Genomic DNA, 16,927 nt, shown 5'->3' on the forward strand with positions numbered 1-16,927 from the left:
AAGACAACATCTCTATTGCTAACCCCTCCGTGTCGCGGTGGTGGTTGTTCTGTATATTTTGATGCAAGGTCATTGCCATAGAAACCAATGCATATATTCCGGACAGCGAAGGAACATGAACGTGTGCATGAACACACACATCAGATGTGAACCGTTGCGATACACAGTGTGGACATCAATAACTTTAGATCAGATTCCAATCGGATTGAGAAACGGCCGGATTAGGAGTGACAGTGTGAGCGCGCTCCAGTGCAGAGATGAAGCCGGTCTGGATGTTGTGCTGCAGAGTATTGTGGACCCCAGGGATGATGTGTTCAGTTATCATCAGCAGTGTGATGACAAGCCCTCTCTCAATAAGGCGGAGGACCGTAAGGAGTACAACATCGGAGTGCTCCGGCATCTGCAGGTGATCTTCGGGCACCTGGCGGCGTCCCGGCTGCAGTACTACGTCCCCCGAGGCTTCTGGAAGCAGTTCAGGTACGCACACCTCACGGGTCTGAAGCGCTTGTGGAGCACAACAGGGGCTTTAGTTCTAGGATCTAGACACCAGTGTGGTTCTGCTGGAGACAAGTCCTGTGTCCGTACGAACCCGGCGTATGAGGCACGCAACGAGGAAAGACTTCATTCCTCTCATCCACAGACGCTTGTGTTGTGATAGATATAAGCAGCACGGCACTAAACTGCAGATCAATATTAATTCTGCTTTTAAAGTGAGCGCAGCTTGTGATATAAATGCGCACATCAACCCGATCACTTTATTTAGCGTTCATTCATGTAAACTCATGTAAAAAGAATAACTTTATTCTGATGGTGTGTGTGAACATCGGCCACAGCAGAACCAGATTTAGCGTGTTATATAAAGTTAGTAATTTGTGTACTTTCTCATTTCCCGGATTAATATCCAGACACAGCTGTGAGTGAAACACTGTTCAAGAGTTCTACTGGTCAATCACTGGCTTGAGTTTGAGGCGTTTGTTAGACCAGTGGCTGATGGGTAAATGTGTGTGTGAACCGTCATTATTGGTGTTGTTCAGCGGCTCATGTGAAGACGACTGCGTTTGATTGGTTCCTGCAGGTTATGGGGGGAACCAGTGAATCTGAGAGAACAGCACGACGCTCTCGAGTTCTTCAACTCGCTGGTGGACAGTCTGGATGAGGCGCTGAAGGCCCTCGGGCATCCCAGCATGCTCAGCAGGATCCTGGGGGGCTCGTTTGCAGACCAGAAGATCTGTCAGGGTTGTCCTCACAGGTGAGAGAAGGACTGTCAATCATTCTGAGGGATTTTGTGTGTGTGTGTGTGTGTGTGTGTGTGTGTTCCAGTGTTAATTGTGAATTTTGATATAGGTTTAGTGATAGTCTTTTGACTAAAATGCTATTTAGTTTTAGTCATATTTTAGTCATCTGAATTGTTTTAGTTCTAATCTACAGTAGATTTAGTCGACTAAATTATTAAGGGTTTAGTTCAATTGTAATGCATTAATTTAGAAATGTCCAAACCCATATACTCTTGGAGAAAACATCTATTATCTGTTAATATGATTAATATTAAGGGCACAGACGCATTAGGTTTATTACGCACTGTCACTTTAAGACCGAATGCGCGGATCCACTGATGCACGTCTGATATCTCGCTGTCGGCGTTCTGCAGAGACACAACCGACGGTGTTTACCTGAATACTCTCCACAACGAACATTTAGACATGATGTTGTGCTGTGTGTGTGTACGGCTGCATGCTTCGAGTGTGTGTGTGCGCACAGAAAACCGCACGGGTAAAGCTCTCGTCACTCTTCTTCAGATCTCTCCACACGTCTGCTCTTCTCTCTCTCCCAGACGCTTACATTTCTAACGTTTTTTGGGACTCGTGTCCCGCCGGGTAGATCAGCGCGTTACAGTTCAAATGTGCGCATGTACCACACACACACACACACACACACACACACATCCGTTCTGACTGGGTCTCTTCCCAAATCTCTTACTAACATTTTCGTCTAATTTTAATTCGTTGACGAAAATGTCAATAGATTGCGAACTGGATTCAGTTTGAGAGCGTTTTATCTGCACAGAGGTAAAGGGAAGTAGGGAATGACCCTGGTGTGTTCACAGGTACGAGTGTGAGGAATCCTTCACAACGCTAAACGTTGACATCAGGAACCACCAGAACCTCCTGGACTCTTTAGAACAGTACGTCAAAGGGGATCTCCTGGAGGGAGCCAACGCCTACCACTGTGAGAAGTGCAACAAAAAGGTAGGATGTCTTCCCTGAATCTCCCAAACTTGTGTAAAGTGCAGCTTCGTGACGTTTTCCTGTGGTTTTCCCTCATGAAGGTGAAGAGCGACTCTCTGCATGTTGTGTGAGATTCCCGTCTCTGTTAAACAGTTCATCGACTGTCCTGCGTTTAATACAAGCAGAATGCTCTTTATCAAGTTATTTCTCTTTTATGGACTTATTTAGTGAGATTATGCCTGAAAAAGTTTGGGATTTTTTTAATCATGTTAATTTAAAATAATTTGTATAATATGACTTGTTGTGTTTGTTTGCTTGGTTTTATTGTATTTATATAATTTTTGTATTTTTCTAATTGAATTTTTGTCTAAATAGGCTTAAATGCTGACATGGCATTAAATGAAACTCTCTCTTCTCTCTCTCTCTCTGTCTCTCTCTCTCTTCTCTCTTCTCTCTCTCTCTCTGTCTCTCTCTCTCTCCTCTCTCTCTCTTCTCTCTTCTCTCTGTCTCTCTCTCTCTCCTCTCTCTCTCTCTCTCTCTCTCTCTCCTCTCTCTCTCTTCTCTCTTCTCTCTCTCTCTCTGTCTCTCTCCTCTCTCTCTCTTCTCTCTCTCTCTCCTCTCTCTTCTCTCTCTCTCTCTCTCTTCTCTCTCTCTCTCTCTCTCTCTCTCTCTCCTCTCTCTCTCTTCTCTCTCTCTCTCCTCTCTCTTCTCTCTTCTCTCTCTCTCTGTCTCTCTCTTCTCTCTCTCTCTCTCTCTCTCTCTCTCTCTCTCTCTCTCTCTCTCTCTCCCCCCCACCCTCTCTCTCTCTCTCTCTCTCCATCTATCCTGTGGTTTTCCGCCAGGTGGACACCGTGAAGCGTCTCCTCATAAAGAAGCTCCCGCCGGTGTTAGCCATCCAGCTGAAGCGCTTCGACTACGATTGGGAGCGCGAGTGTGCGATCAAGTTCAACGATTACTTCGAGTTCCCTCGCGAGCTGGACATGGAGCCGTACACGGTGGCCGGCGTGGCGAAGCTGGAGGGGGACGAGGTTCCGCTGGAGAACCAGGTTATCCCGGAGAACCCCCCGGCGGATCCCGACGCTAGCTCGCGCTACAGGCTCGTGGGCGTGCTAGTGCACTCGGGTCAGGCTAGCGGCGGACACTACTACTCGTACATCGTGCAGCGCCACGGCAGCGACGGCGACGGGCTGAAGGACCGCTGGTATAAGTTTGACGACGGTGACGTGACGGAGTGTAAGATGGACGACGACGAGGAGATGAAGAACCAGTGCTTTGGCGGAGAGTACATGGGCGAGGTGTTCGATCACATGATGAAGCGCATGTCGTACCGGCGGCAGAAGCGCTGGTGGAACGCCTATATCCTGTTCTACGAGCGCATGGACGCCACAGGGGGCGACGGCGAGCTGCTGAAGTACATCACCGAACTCACGCTCGCGTCCCGGCCCAACCAACCCAAGATGCCCTTGGCCATCGAGGCCAGCGTCCGCAAGCAGAACGTGCAGTTCATGCACAGCCGCATGCAGTTCAGCCTCGAGTACTTCCAGTTCATGAAGAAGCTGCTGACCTGCAACAGCGTGTACCTGAACCCTCCTCCAGGTGAGACCCCTCAGGCCCTGCCCACGCCAGCAGCTCCGGCCGCTCGTCCACACGCACACGCAGGATCCGCTCTCTGAGACCTGACTTAATGAAAACTCCAGGGTGAAGATCTTTAGAAGTAGTGTAGAAACCGGAGATTCTGGCTTGTGACGGTAATAACCTTTTGTCCAGGCTTCTGATTGGCCAACATTGCTTTACGGTTAGGGCTATATCGCCACCTGTTGGTTTGGCATGCTTTTGACAGCGTGTTTTTGCGTTTTCATGTGGATGCGAATGTGGAGGAAACCCCGTGTGCGTGTGGACTAGGCCTCGTGTCTGAGGATCTGTAAACGTCTGATGTATTGAGATGCTCCTCTTCTCTGGTCCTTCTAGGTCAAGATCACCTTTTACCAGAAGCTGAAGAAATAGCGATGATAAGTGTACAGCTCGCTGCCAGATTCCTGTTTAGCACCGGCTTCCACACGAAGAAGGTCGTCCGAGGTCCTGCGAGCGACTGGTGAGCGTTAGCTGAGCGTTAGCTGAGCGTTAGCTGTGCGTTAGTTGAGCGTTAGCTGAGCGTTAGCTGTGCGTTAGCTGAGCGTTAGCTGAGCGTCAGCTGTCGAAACTGAGGACACGCCTACTATATAGTGTTCATTTTGTCAGCTATTTAGTCTTGCCCTGTTTTCATCAGTCAAGGTTCAGTCGACTGAAAGCCTGGGAATTTTATCCAGTTTTAATCAATGAAAACTGAGTCATATTTTCGTCATGCTGCATAATGGTTCAATTTATAATAGGCTAACGATTTTTTTGCTTAAAGTTATAATCACAACAATTGTTGTCATTTGAGAAATTTATATTTGCATTTCATCAGAATTATTGCTCTTTCATATACAAGTACAAATCTAGAGAATGTCTCGTATAGTCTCATAATGTCTCATAGAACTCGTATGGATGGTTTATTTCTAGTTTCCTGTTTTTTTTTCATAGGCTATTTGTCATAAATTAACCCATTCTCTAACATTATAAAAACAAGACATTTCTCTCAAAAATTAAAACAGTGAAATTTGTAACCTAATACCAAATTACATTCATGTTTTTTTATTAAAACAACAGCAATAAAAAAAAGACTATTTATTGTCACACAGAGCTGCGTATGTGCCTTTAACGAAATTAACACTGCAACTATAATAATAATAGAATAATAGTCAAGTCATGAAAGTATGGGAATTACTAAAGGCCGTTCACACTAAGTACAATAACATTAAAGATATAGTTCTAAAAGTCTAAATATAAGAGTCCAACCCACAACTATTAAAAACTAAAGACAAGTGAACAGTCAGTAATAAAATAAGACCAAATACACAAATTACAAGCAGAGATGAACACTAAATACAGTTACAAAGTCTAACAGAGTATTATTCAGGTACAGAAATTAAAAACTAGGCCTACATGTAAAATAACACTATTTATTCACTGTAAAAAATGATTTAGTTAAAGCTGTATTTTGTTGTTTTATTAACATTAATGACACAGACAGCAGGAATATTAGGCTTTATTTAGTCTCTGCCTGTAATTTGTGTATTTGTTCTTATTTTATCACCGACTGTTCACTTGTCTTTAATAATGTTTGGACTTTACCAGTTAGGCTAGCAGTTTTTGATGTGGTATCGAAGAACTTCAAGTGAGCTTTAAGTAATAAATAAAAAGCAAAGATATAATAATATTATATATAAATTCTAAAAAAAAAAAAAATTTTTTTTGCTAAACCCGAAAAATGATCCGATCCGTGGCTCAAAAACCGTAGATGATCCGAACCGTGAATGTTGTGATCCGTTGCACCACTAGTGTCCGGTCGTGCGTTCAGCGGCCGGTCCAGGTGTGTGGCCAGTGTCAGCTGACCCCTCTCTCTTCTGCTTCTCCGTCAGGTATGACGCCCTGTGTCTCCTGTTGCGTCACAGCAAGAACGTGCGCAGCTGGTTTGCTCACAGCGTGTTGTTCTCCTTCCCCACGCGCTTCTCCGAGTTCCTGCTGGAGTGTCCCAGTGCCGAGGTCCGCGGAGCCTTCGCCAAGCTAATCGTTTTCATCGCACACTTTTCCCTGCAGGACGGCCCGTGTCCTGCTCCAGTTACCTCTCCCAGCACATCCACACAGGTGAGAGAAACCAGTGCAGGAGAGAAACCAGTGCAGGAGAGAAACCAGTGCAGGAGAGAAACCAGTGTAGGAGAGAAACCAGTGTAGGAGGATCTCACAGATCCGTGTCCCACGTTCCTCAACCAGTGATTCAGCTAAACCTCGTTGTGCTTTTCCGTGTTATGTAGACTAGGCTGAAAACATTTTGGGGTCTGCTCTCAGATGAAATGGATTTATCAGTTTTTAAAGGTCTTTTAAATGGGAGAAAGGAAAGTTCCTGTATTAAAATGCCATCTTAAAGGTTCCTAGTTTCCACTGCAGCATCAGCTCTTTCTCTCAGTGTCTGAAACGCTTCAAGGATTCAGTCTCTCTAAGCCCCGCCTCTCTGAGAGCTGCTCTGCTGTGATTGGCCAGAAAGCAAACGCTCATTATCATATCTGAATCTCAGCTCTTGATCTCAGTGATACGAACAGTGACGATGGCGTGGGTTTTACCGTATCAATCTCAGAAAACAGCGTCTTCTCCACACGAACAACACAAACCAAACTCTCCAGTCTCAGATACACTACAGTGTTTGAGGGCGGGGCTAAGTGACGCTGCTCAGCCAATCAACACTACAGGCTGGCATTATGCTAATGAGTTACAAACCTGCGCAGGATCAGCAGAGACTGAATTACTGACGACTCGTTTCAGCTCAGAATCACTTTGTTTTAGAGACAAACACTTTATTTATCTGCACTTTCAGAGCTTTTACAGTCACGGACAGCTCTATTACACACTGTATGAAAGGGAACATCTGAAAAAGCATAATAGGGCACTTTAACAAATGGCAAGCAAAAGTGGGTTCTAGACTCCATTGTTTATACCAGTTGCCGAATAGGCCATTACAGAATGACATACAAGTTTTTAATATTAGGAAAAGATCCACCAACATGTTCTCTTTGTCTAAATCCTGTATCCCTGTATCATGTTTTATTAGATAGTGATGATGGGTTTAGCCCCTTTTTTTATTCAGTTAACTCTTTGAAATAATTTTTTAACAATGGTAAAGGAGTCGTTCACTTCAGAATTATAATTCCCCGATAATTTACTCTCCCTCACGTCATCCGAGATGTTCATGTCTTTCTTTCTTCAGTGGAAAAGAAATAAAGGGTTTTGAGGAAAACACTCCAGGATTTCCTCCATATAGTGTCTTCAATGGGGTCCAACGGGTCGAAGGTCCAGATGTGAGTTTCAGTGCAGCTTCAGAGTCTCGACACGATCCAGCCGAGGAATAAGAGTCTCATCTAGACAAACCAGCGGACATTTTAGACTTTTAACCACTAATGCACTGAAACTCACATCTGGACCTTCGACCCGTTGGACCCCATTGAAGACACTATATGGAGGAAATCCTGGAGTGTTTTCCTCAAAACCCTTTATTTCTTTTCCACTGAAGAAAGAAAGACATGAACATCTCGGATGACGTGAGGGAGAGTAAATTATCGGGGAATTATAATTCTGAAGTGAATCCTTTAAACCAAATGTAGTCTTTAGATTTTAAAAACCTTATAGAGTTTCTCAGCATGAAGAGCCACAGAAGCTGGCGTGGCGTTTAAACAGCCGTTTGTCGTTGTGAACAGGCCTGTGACCCCGTGACCCTGAGCGATCACCTGTTACGGGCGGTGCTGAACTTGCTGAGGAGAGAAGTGTCCGAACACGGGCGGCACCTTCAGCAGTACTTCAACCTCTTCGTCATGTACGCCAACCTGGGTGAGTGCTCGTTCTCTCGACTCCATGAGTCTGCACAGGCAGCGCAGAAGGTTAGAGGGGACATATCAGGACAATCTGTCTTTCCCCGTGTTGAAGTGCTTTAATCCGGTGCTTCTACCAACCCAGAAAACCTGAGAAGTGAAACCAGTAACTGTGTTCTGGTCAGTCTTTCTCTGCAAGCATGTTATAAAATAAGCCGATCAGATTTCTTCTCCTTCTGGCGTATGAAGAGGATCTTATTATAATATTACCGGCCCTTAATCTGCACATTTACACACACCAGCCGACATTTGGTTTCACCCGCGACAACAGAGACCAGTTCTAACGCACTGATGAAGATCCAGCAGAGCCTGAAGCTGTTCTGTGGTTGAGCACAGACGAGCACTGAACACTATTGACCAGAACATGTCACCGCTGTCTTATAAAGACCTCAGGAACTGTGGACACTTGTGGAGAAGTTAAACATGATGATGAGATGATCAGTGTAACTCCACAACAACTACAGAAATGTCTCCACTAACATCCAGAAGCTCTTCCTGAGTCTCTCCGTAAGGCTGCACTCGCTACTGGTGATTCTGGGATTCTGGATGAGTGAGATTGGCCTGTTCTGTTATTGCCGAAGTTTCTGAAGCTCGAGTAAAGACTCCGCCCTCTTCTGAACGGAGGCGGAGCTAAAGCTCATTTGCATTTAAAGGGACACACACAAAAATGGCGCGTTTTTGCTCACACCCAAAAAGGGGCAAATTTGACAAGATATAATAAATGATCTGGTATTTTGAGCTGAAATTTTACACACACATTCTGGAGACGCCAGAGATTTATATTACATCTGGCATAATATGTCACCTTTAAGGGTAACTGAGTGTCATAATATTACCCATCTGTCTGTTGCAGGTCTGGCAGAGAAGACGCAGCTGCTGAAGTTAAGCGTGCCGTCCACCTTCATGCTGGTGGCGCTGGACGAGGGTCCCGGTCCTCCCATCAAGTACCAGTACGCAGAGCTGGGCAAACTCTACACGGTGGTGTCGCTGCTGCTGCGGTGCTGCGACGTGTCCTCGCGCATGCAGTCCTCCATTAACGGTGAGGGTTAGTCCTGCTGTCTTTCCTGCTTCATGTATGGTGTTTTCGCTTCACGTGAGCTACGAATGAATGGGTCCCAAACAGGAACGCATCATCACTAGCCTTTAGCGATATTATCGCAGGAACTAATTCTTATCGTGAGGAGAATTTTTACTGGTAAATCACGAACGCTAATATATGGCCCATCCCTACTCTCAGCTGATCTGAGCCACTGTTCTCCGACAGGGAACCCCCCGCTGGCCAACCCGTACGGTGACCCCGGCCTCACGCTTCCCATCATGCCCCTGCAGCCGCCCGTGGCCGAGACCCTGTTCGTGCGCACCAGCTACGTGAAGAAGATCATCGAGGACTGCAGCAACTCTGAGGAGACGGTGAAGCTGCTGCGCTTCTGCTGCTGGGAGAACCCTCAGTTCTCCTCCACGGTGCTCAGCGAGCTGCTCTGGCAGGTGTGTGTGTGTGTGTGTGTGTGTGTGTGTGTGTGTGTGTGTGTGTGTGTGTGTGCGTGAGTGTGTGTGTGGGTGTGTGTGGGTGTGTGTGTGCGCGTGTGTGCGCGTGTGTGTGCGTGTGTGTGTGTGTGTGCTGCTGGGAGAACCCTCAGTTCTCCTCCACGGTGCTCAGCGAGCTGCTCTGGCAGGTGTGTGTGTGTGTGTGTGTGTGTGTGTGTGTGTGTGTGTGTGTGTGTGTGTGTGTGTGTGTGTGTGTGTGTGTGTGTGTGTGTGTGTGTGTGTGTGTGTGTGTGCGTGAGTGTGTGTGTGGGTGTGTGTGTGCGTGTGTGTGTGTGTGTGCTGCTGGGAGAACCCTCAGTTCTCCTCCACGGTGCTCAGCGAGCTGCTCTGGCAGGTGTGTGTGTGTGTGTGCGTGAGTGTGTGCGTGTGCGCGTGTGTGTGCGTGTGTGTGTGTGTGTGCTGCTGGGAGAACCCTCAGTTCTCCTCCACGGTGCTCAGCGAGCTGCTCTGGCAGGTGTGTGTGTGTGGGTGTGTGTGTGGGTGTGTGTGTGGGTGTGTGTGTGGGTGTGTGTGTGGGTGTGTGTGTGCGCGTGTGTGTGCGTGTGTGTGTGTGTGTGTGTGTGTGTATCTTCCTCACGACACTCACTGAAGGTTCTCTGCTAGGTGGCGTATTCCTACACCTATGAGCTGCGGCCGTACCTGGATCTCCTGCTGCAGATCCTCCTGATCGAGGACTCGTGGCAGACGCACAGGTGAGGCTCACCTCTATTAGGAACTACTTTACTCCTCCTCCAGAGTCACTCTAACCCAGCGCTAGAGGAGCTCTCCGGGACGGTAGTGTTCGCTGATTGGCCGAACGCACGCGAAACACCAGCACCCACCATTATTAAACAGCACACAGATTATAGCCTATATATTTACTCCAGAAACTAACTCTACGAACATGGGAAACAGAGACAGATGAGCCTCCTTTACATGTTGGCAATAAATAGGCATGTAAAGACTTTAATGGGCTCTCCTGCACTCTCAGCTCGTGCTCGTGACGGCTCCGTGGACAGCAGGGAAGAAGTTGCTGAAGAAACTAGTGTATGTTGACAGCGTTGTGTGAATGTAATGCAGTGTAATGATGACACTTTTACGTGCGTCCATAGAAATGTTTTAAGTAGTTTAAAACAGGAACACATGATGTATGAGTTCATCACTTGTAGATTCTTCACACAATTCTTGGAGATTATCAGAAAAATGAAAACTGCGTGTAAGCGGAGGTGAAGAGGTTAGCTCGTGTCATGTAAACATCCCTGCGGTTACACCCTGGCTCTGATTACTGGGAATAACGGCATCACTGCTGCACGTGTCCACAGCCGATGTTGAGCAAGTGTCCTCACTCCTGCCGGTGTCCTTCTCTGTTTAGGATCCACAATGTTCTGAAGGGCATCCCTGATGACCGAGACGGGCTCTTCGACACCATCCAGCGCTCCAAGAACCATTATCAGAAACGGGCCTATCAGTGCATTAAGTGCATGGTGGCGCTGTTCAGCAACTGCTCTGTGGCCTATCAGATCCTGCAGGTGAGCCGCGCACACACACACACACACACACACACACACACACACACACACTTCCTGCTACCCTAACCCTTCCTGCTCAATCCCAGAGTGCAGTTAGCACAGCAGGAGCGACGCTAGGAGTCTCGTCTCGTCGGCAGCCGGAGGATCTGTCTGAGCGCTCGGAAAAGGGACATTCGTCAGCTTCGTTTTTCTATCATGTCGTCGAGTCTCCTTCACTTATACAGCGCTCGAATACAGAGTCTCTCAGCAGCTTTACAGTGAGAACAGGAGATTACAGTAACAGAGATCAGGCTTTACAGCAGATCTAGAATAAAGTTATTGTCCAGATGAAGTTCGTTTTGATTGATTCACTTCCGATTCACTTCCGTTGTAAACATCATGAGTTATTAACTTAGCGGCCGCTAACACACACCGCTCTCACAGGAAACAGAAACTTTAATGTGTATATTAGTTTATAGATATGCGCGTATAAATATATATATATATGTGTGTGTGTGCAGGCGAGTGTCTTTCTTTACAAACTGACCTCATCAAATTACTCGCCTGGCCTTAAAAATTCATAATACTGAGTTTTGTGTTGCTTCCCCGTGTCCATGCGAACCGGAATCACTTTGAGAGCGTGTGTATGCTGCAGCGCTGGGTGAATAAGCACTGGGTGCAGTGACTGTGTTGTGCATGTGTGCAGAGTAACGGAGACCTGAAGAGGAAGTGGACGTGGGCGGTGGAATGGCTGGGCGACGAGCTGGAGCGCAGGCCTTACACTGGGAACCCTCAGTACACGTACAACAACTGGTCTCCGCCAGTGCAGAGCAACGAGACGTCCAACGGCTACTTCCTGGAGCGCTCCCACAGCGCGCGCATGACGCTAGCCAAGGCCTGCGAGCTCTGTCCTGAAGAGGTGAGCGCTCAGTCACTCAAACCTCACCCTGCGCCTCTGGTGAGTTCTGCTGCTTCTGCATAACGGGTGCGACTCTGAGGTGTTAGGAAGATATTACGATTTTGAAGTTTTTGTTTTATGCATTCATGCAGTTTGCTGACGCTTTAATCCACAGTTTTCATCCCAGGTAGGGCTGCACGATATCTATCAGAACAACAGAGATATCGCTACGATCTAATCAAATAAACGTATGCGCTAGCGGTTTCAGAGTGAAGCGTGTCATGTGGTTCATGACCGGCAGCAACCCGTCAAAATAAAAGCTTGATGGTTTGCCATTTGAAAAATGAAGAAATGAAGATGCAAATAGTAGTATTTTTTTTTTTTGTAATTTTTTATTTTTCATTTTTCAAGGAGAAATATAGAAAGCAAGCCTTCAATATATTCCTAAATCAAAGACACTTTAAAGTTTATGCAAATACATATATATCAAAACAGTATTAATAATAATGAAAAATAAACATATACTGTACATACATACTCATATACACATAAAAACCAATTATCAATACAGAGTGTATTCTCTCAGGCCTGGAAAGAAGTTTTTACAAGTGTCACCAATGCTTTGTTTCCTCCTCTTAACAGTAACTATATACAATAGAACATGTGGAGCTATTACTTACAGAAGATTCCAAAAATTGCCGTATTCCAATAGTTAAAAAAATAAATAAAAAAATTAACCTTTCAAAAGAGGTCTGGGCGTACTGGTTTAATGTAATCAATCCATTTACTCCATATTTGGAGGAAGTCTTCCCTTAATGCTCTTAAGGAGAAAGATAATTTTTCCATCACATATATATTATGTATTATATCAATCCACTCCTTCACCGTGGGTGACTCTGGTTTTAACCATTTTCTGGTAATTACTTTTTTACTAGCTGCTAAGAGAATTAACAATAACTTCTTATCATTTCTGTCCCACCTCTCTGAGGGGATATTACCCAAGTATAAAAATTCACAGGTAAACTCAATCTCTACCCCAAAGACAGCCGTCAGAGCTCCTATAATCTCATGCCAGTACTGATTCAATTTCTGACACCCCCAAAAAATGTGATAATGGTTCGCTTCCATTTCCCCACATGATCTCCAGCAACTCGTGCCCTTCCCTTGATGTTTTTTCTGTGATGGTGTAGTAAAAAACCTGATAACGTTTTTCCAACAGAATTCTCTCCATGTGGCTGAACTTGTGGATTGCCACTGTGCTCTACAAATTCTCCCCCAGTCTTCATTTGAAATATTTAAGTCTCCTTCCCTTATCCACTTGTCCCTTATATACAGAGTATTTTCAGGTAAATTTTGGAAAAAACCCTTATACAACTTTGAAATGATCCTATTGCATGGCTGAGCCTTGGATTCAAATAGTAGTATTTTAATCATTTTTATTTTACAGTGCAACAGTACCCCCCCCCCCCCCACCCCCACCCCCAACCCCAACAAAACACTCTAGAATAATTCATTCTTTCCAAATACGGTTATTAAAATCATCTTATATATCTCAGGAATCTCAGTGTCAGTGTCTTCTAATATCGTGCAGCCTTGAGTTCAGCTTGAGCTCAGCGTTACGTGTCATCGGTCGACGCGTTCTCTGGGAGCCGAATATTAACCCGCGGTGTTGTCAGCACTGCTCTCTGCTAATCGACACACGTTTGTTTGATGTGTTCAGGAGCCCGACGACCAGGAAGCCCCTGATGAGCACGACTCAACGCCGCCTGAAGACACGGCCCTCTATCCTCACTCTCCAGCGACACAGCCTCAGTATCAGCAGGTGAGCGACACACACACACACACACACACACTAGCCTAGCGTTTAGCACAGCCTCAGTATCAGCAGGTGAGCGACACACACACACACACACACACACACACTAGCCTAGCGTTTAGCACAGCCTCAGTATCAGCAGGTGAGCGACACACACACACCACTAGCCTAGCGTTTAGCACAGCCTCAGTATCAGCAGGTGAGCGACACACACACTAGCCTAGCGTTTAGCACAGCCTCAGTATCAGCAGGTGAGCGACACACACACTAGCCTAGCGTTTAGCACAGCCTCAGTATCAGCAGGTGAGCGACACACACACACACACACTAGCCTAGCGTTTAGCACAGTCTCAGTATCAGCAGGTGAGCGACACACACACACACACACTAGCCTAGCGTTTAGCACAGTCTCAGTATCAGCAGGTGAGCGACACACACACGCTAGCCTAGCGTTTAGCACAGCCTCAGTATCAGCAGATGAGCGACACACACACACACACACACTAGCCTAGCGTTTAGCACAGTCTCAGTATCAGCAGATGAGCGACACACACACACACACGCTAGCCTAGCGTTTAGCACAGCCTCAGTATGAGCAGGTGAGCGACACACACACACACACGCTAGCCTAGCGTTTAGCACAGCCTCAGTATCAGCAGATGAGCGACACACACACACACGCTAGCCTAGCGTTTAGCACAGTCTCAGTATCAGCAGGTGAGCGACACACACACTAGCCTAGCGTTTAGCACAGCCTCAGTATCAGCAGGTGAGCGACACACACACACACACACTAGCCTAGCGTTTAGCACAGTCTCAGTATCAGCAGGTGAGCGACACACACACACACACACTAGCCTAGCGTTTAGCACAGTCTCAGTATCAGCAGGTGAGCGACACACACACACTAGCCTAGCGTTTAGCACAAACTCTTCTTCTGCAGCGACTTCTAGATGCACTTTTACAGCGAGGACTCTTATACACAGTGCTTAACTCTCTCTCTCTTTCTCTCTCTCCTCCCCCCCCCTCTCTCTCACTCTCTCTCCCCCCCCCCTCTCTCTCTCTCCCCCCCCCTCTCTCTCTCCCCCCCCCCCTCTCTCCCCCCCCCTCTCTCTCTCCCCCCCCCCCTCTCTCTCCCCCCCCCCTCTCTCTCTCTCTCTCTCTTTCTCTCTCTCCCCCCCCTCTCTCTCTCTCCCCCTCTCCCCCCCCCCCTCTCTCTCTCTCTCTCTCTCTCTCTCTTTCTCTCTCTCCCCTCTCTCTCTCTTTCTCTCTCTCCCCTCTCTCTCTCTTTCTCTCTCCCCCCTCTCTCTCTCCGCAGGTGAACACTCTTCCTCACGGGCAGCCGTACACCGGGCCGGCCGCTCAGCACATGAATAACCCTCAGCGAGCGAGTCAGGAGAGCTGGGACGGGTCTGACGAGGCTCCCCCGGCCCAGAGTAAAGAGTAGAGACTCGACCCGCTCGTTCCAGAGACCAGAACCGGAGAACACACTCGCGCAACACACCCGACTCCTGCAGCGCTGACTCTCTCTCCTCTCACACACACACACACACACACACACGCGCGGATCTCAGCGCTGCAGAGTTCGGTGCGCAAACACACACACACACGCGCGGATCTCAGCGCTGCAGAGTTCGGTGCGCAAACACACACACGCGCGGATCTCAACGCTGCAGAGTTCGGTGCGCAAACACACACACGCGCGCATCTCAACGCTGCAGAGATCGGTGCGCAAACACACACACACACACACAGCTCTGTGTGAACCGGCAGGAGTGGTGATGCTGTGGAGATAGTGTGCAGACATCTGGAGTTTGGGACGCCCTCCATTTCCAGAGACGACATCATCATCATCATCATCATCCTGTAACACACAGCAGAATGAAGGGAAACCCGAGGCTTCGTCGTGGACGGTGTTTGTGGATCGACTCGGAGTCATTGGAATCTTTCAGCACTTTTGTTTCTTTTGTTTTCTCCATTCATCAGGAAGTCTTTGGCCTGTCAGGAGTGTGATGTCATCTCCTGTTAGGAGTGTGATGTCATCTCCTGTCAAGCTCTTTAACACACTCTATCCAGACGCTCGGATCGGCACATCTACTCCACAGAATGAACGCTCGATGTTTCATGTGTGTTTCCAACAGGCTGACAGTGAAAGATCTGGTGTTCGAGTGGAACTGCGTCTGGCCTAGTTCTGAGTCGGCCCCGCCCACTTCCTCTGCCCCTGTCCAATGAGAACGCAGCCACGGACACACTACTGTTTCCGAGGAGATTTACAGGATTCATCGACAGCGCGTACTGTACTGGAGTTATAGTGTGGCTCTTGTTCTCTTTTGTCTGAAAACCAAAATCCCTGCGAAGGAAAATGAACCGCACCGTCTTCAGTTTCGCTGTTTTCTTTGATAGAGGTTATTTTGTTGAATTTGAGAAGAGTTTGAGCGTTTGAATGAGAAGGCATCGTCCTTGTGTTGTTATTTTTAAGAGGATATTTACTGTACAGAGTTCTGTTTTTGCCGACTGTTGTTTGTTCGGGCGACGGTGGGATTCTGGAGCTGCTTTACTGAAGTGTTCACTTTGAAGAAGTCTTTCTCTCCTGCACAGACGCATAATAACAGAAGCATTGCACCACTAGAAACAATAAATTAAACATTTAAATGCAAGCTTGACTTTTTATTAGCTTTCCGAAGGTTTCAAATACCCACTGCACGCAGAAACACACACACACACACACATGCTTGTTAAATCATTGAGTAGCTGGCGTCTGTCGGTCGGCGTGTGGATCGTCCAGATCCCGAACCCAGCCAGAGCTTCAGACCCAGCACACACTGAAGGCCTTAACCCGGACCAGTAGTGGCCAGTGAGTGGATGAAGGGGTTAACCGTGATCACTACAGCGCAGGCCTCTGCTGACGCCCCTCACGCTTCATTCTGCTCCATCTGTGTAAACGTCTCATCAGAATGACATCTGCCTTTTGCTTTGGTTTTCCTTTTCAGGGTTTAATTTTGTTTGAATTCTACAGATGTTTTTGTGACATGTGCATGAGTAATATTCCTCGATCAGCCCTCGAGCACTGTACAAACCCAGCACACTGTAAAATTATACTTTAAAGGTAAAAATAAATGGTATTTGATTAACCCGTCTGTCTAATACACTGATCTGATGCTCTGCCTTTAGTCGAGTCAGCTTTATTTACAGCACTGAGTGTTTCAGAGCAGCTTTACAGAGACAGCAGGAAATAATGCAACAGAGTTTGTTTCCAGAAGAAAATAGCATCACAGTCCAGCTTAAGTCAGTTCAGTGATGCTTCATTTCTGTTGTAAAAAAGTTATTAATTTTAGTTCATTTATGGGTGATTCTCCAACTACAGGCACTTTTGTGTCCTTGGCCTTTTTTTGTAAACAAATAAATGCACAAATAAATTGTCCGTATGAAGTTCATGCTCCAACATCCTAGTAACCACC

At 46.9% G+C, this 16,927-nt stretch overlaps 1 protein-coding gene across 9 annotated transcripts in view; it reads left to right on the plus strand.

Moving 5' to 3' along the window:
* LOC311092394 (ubiquitin carboxyl-terminal hydrolase 9X-like) overlaps positions 1–16,600 on the plus strand; it is a 74,912-nt gene extending 58,312 nt beyond the window's left edge. For 4 of the 9 annotated variants that reach the window (XM_084129083.1, XM_084129081.1, XM_084129084.1 and 1 more), the window contains exons 33-46: positions 287–477; positions 1,076–1,249; positions 2,105–2,246; positions 3,068–3,821; positions 4,194–4,317; positions 5,726–5,951; positions 7,553–7,682; positions 8,577–8,762; positions 8,988–9,208; positions 9,872–9,960; positions 10,620–10,776; positions 11,462–11,713; positions 13,374–13,475; positions 14,788–16,600. In XM_084129083.1, coding sequence (XP_083985209.1) covers positions 287–477; positions 1,076–1,249; positions 2,105–2,246; positions 3,068–3,821; positions 4,194–4,317; positions 5,726–5,951; positions 7,553–7,682; positions 8,577–8,762; positions 8,988–9,208; positions 9,872–9,960; positions 10,620–10,776; positions 11,462–11,713; positions 13,374–13,475; positions 14,788–14,916 — 2,877 coding nt within the window. In that variant the 3' untranslated portion in view covers positions 14,917–16,600. The remainder of the gene's footprint in view (positions 1–286; positions 478–1,075; positions 1,250–2,104; positions 2,247–3,067; positions 3,822–4,193; positions 4,318–5,725; positions 5,952–7,552; positions 7,683–8,576; positions 8,763–8,987; positions 9,209–9,871; positions 9,961–10,619; positions 10,777–11,461; positions 11,714–13,373; positions 13,476–14,787) is intronic. The other 5 variants (XM_084129088.1, XM_084129087.1, XM_084129085.1 and 2 more) reach the window with 4 other exon arrangements.
* Positions 16,601–16,927: the final 327 nt, after the last annotated feature.

This window comes from Abramis brama (assembly GCF_963993115.1).
Source record: "Abramis brama genome assembly, chromosome: 11".
In the NCBI taxonomy this organism is placed as follows: Eukaryota; Metazoa; Chordata; class Actinopteri; order Cypriniformes; family Leuciscidae; genus Abramis; species Abramis brama.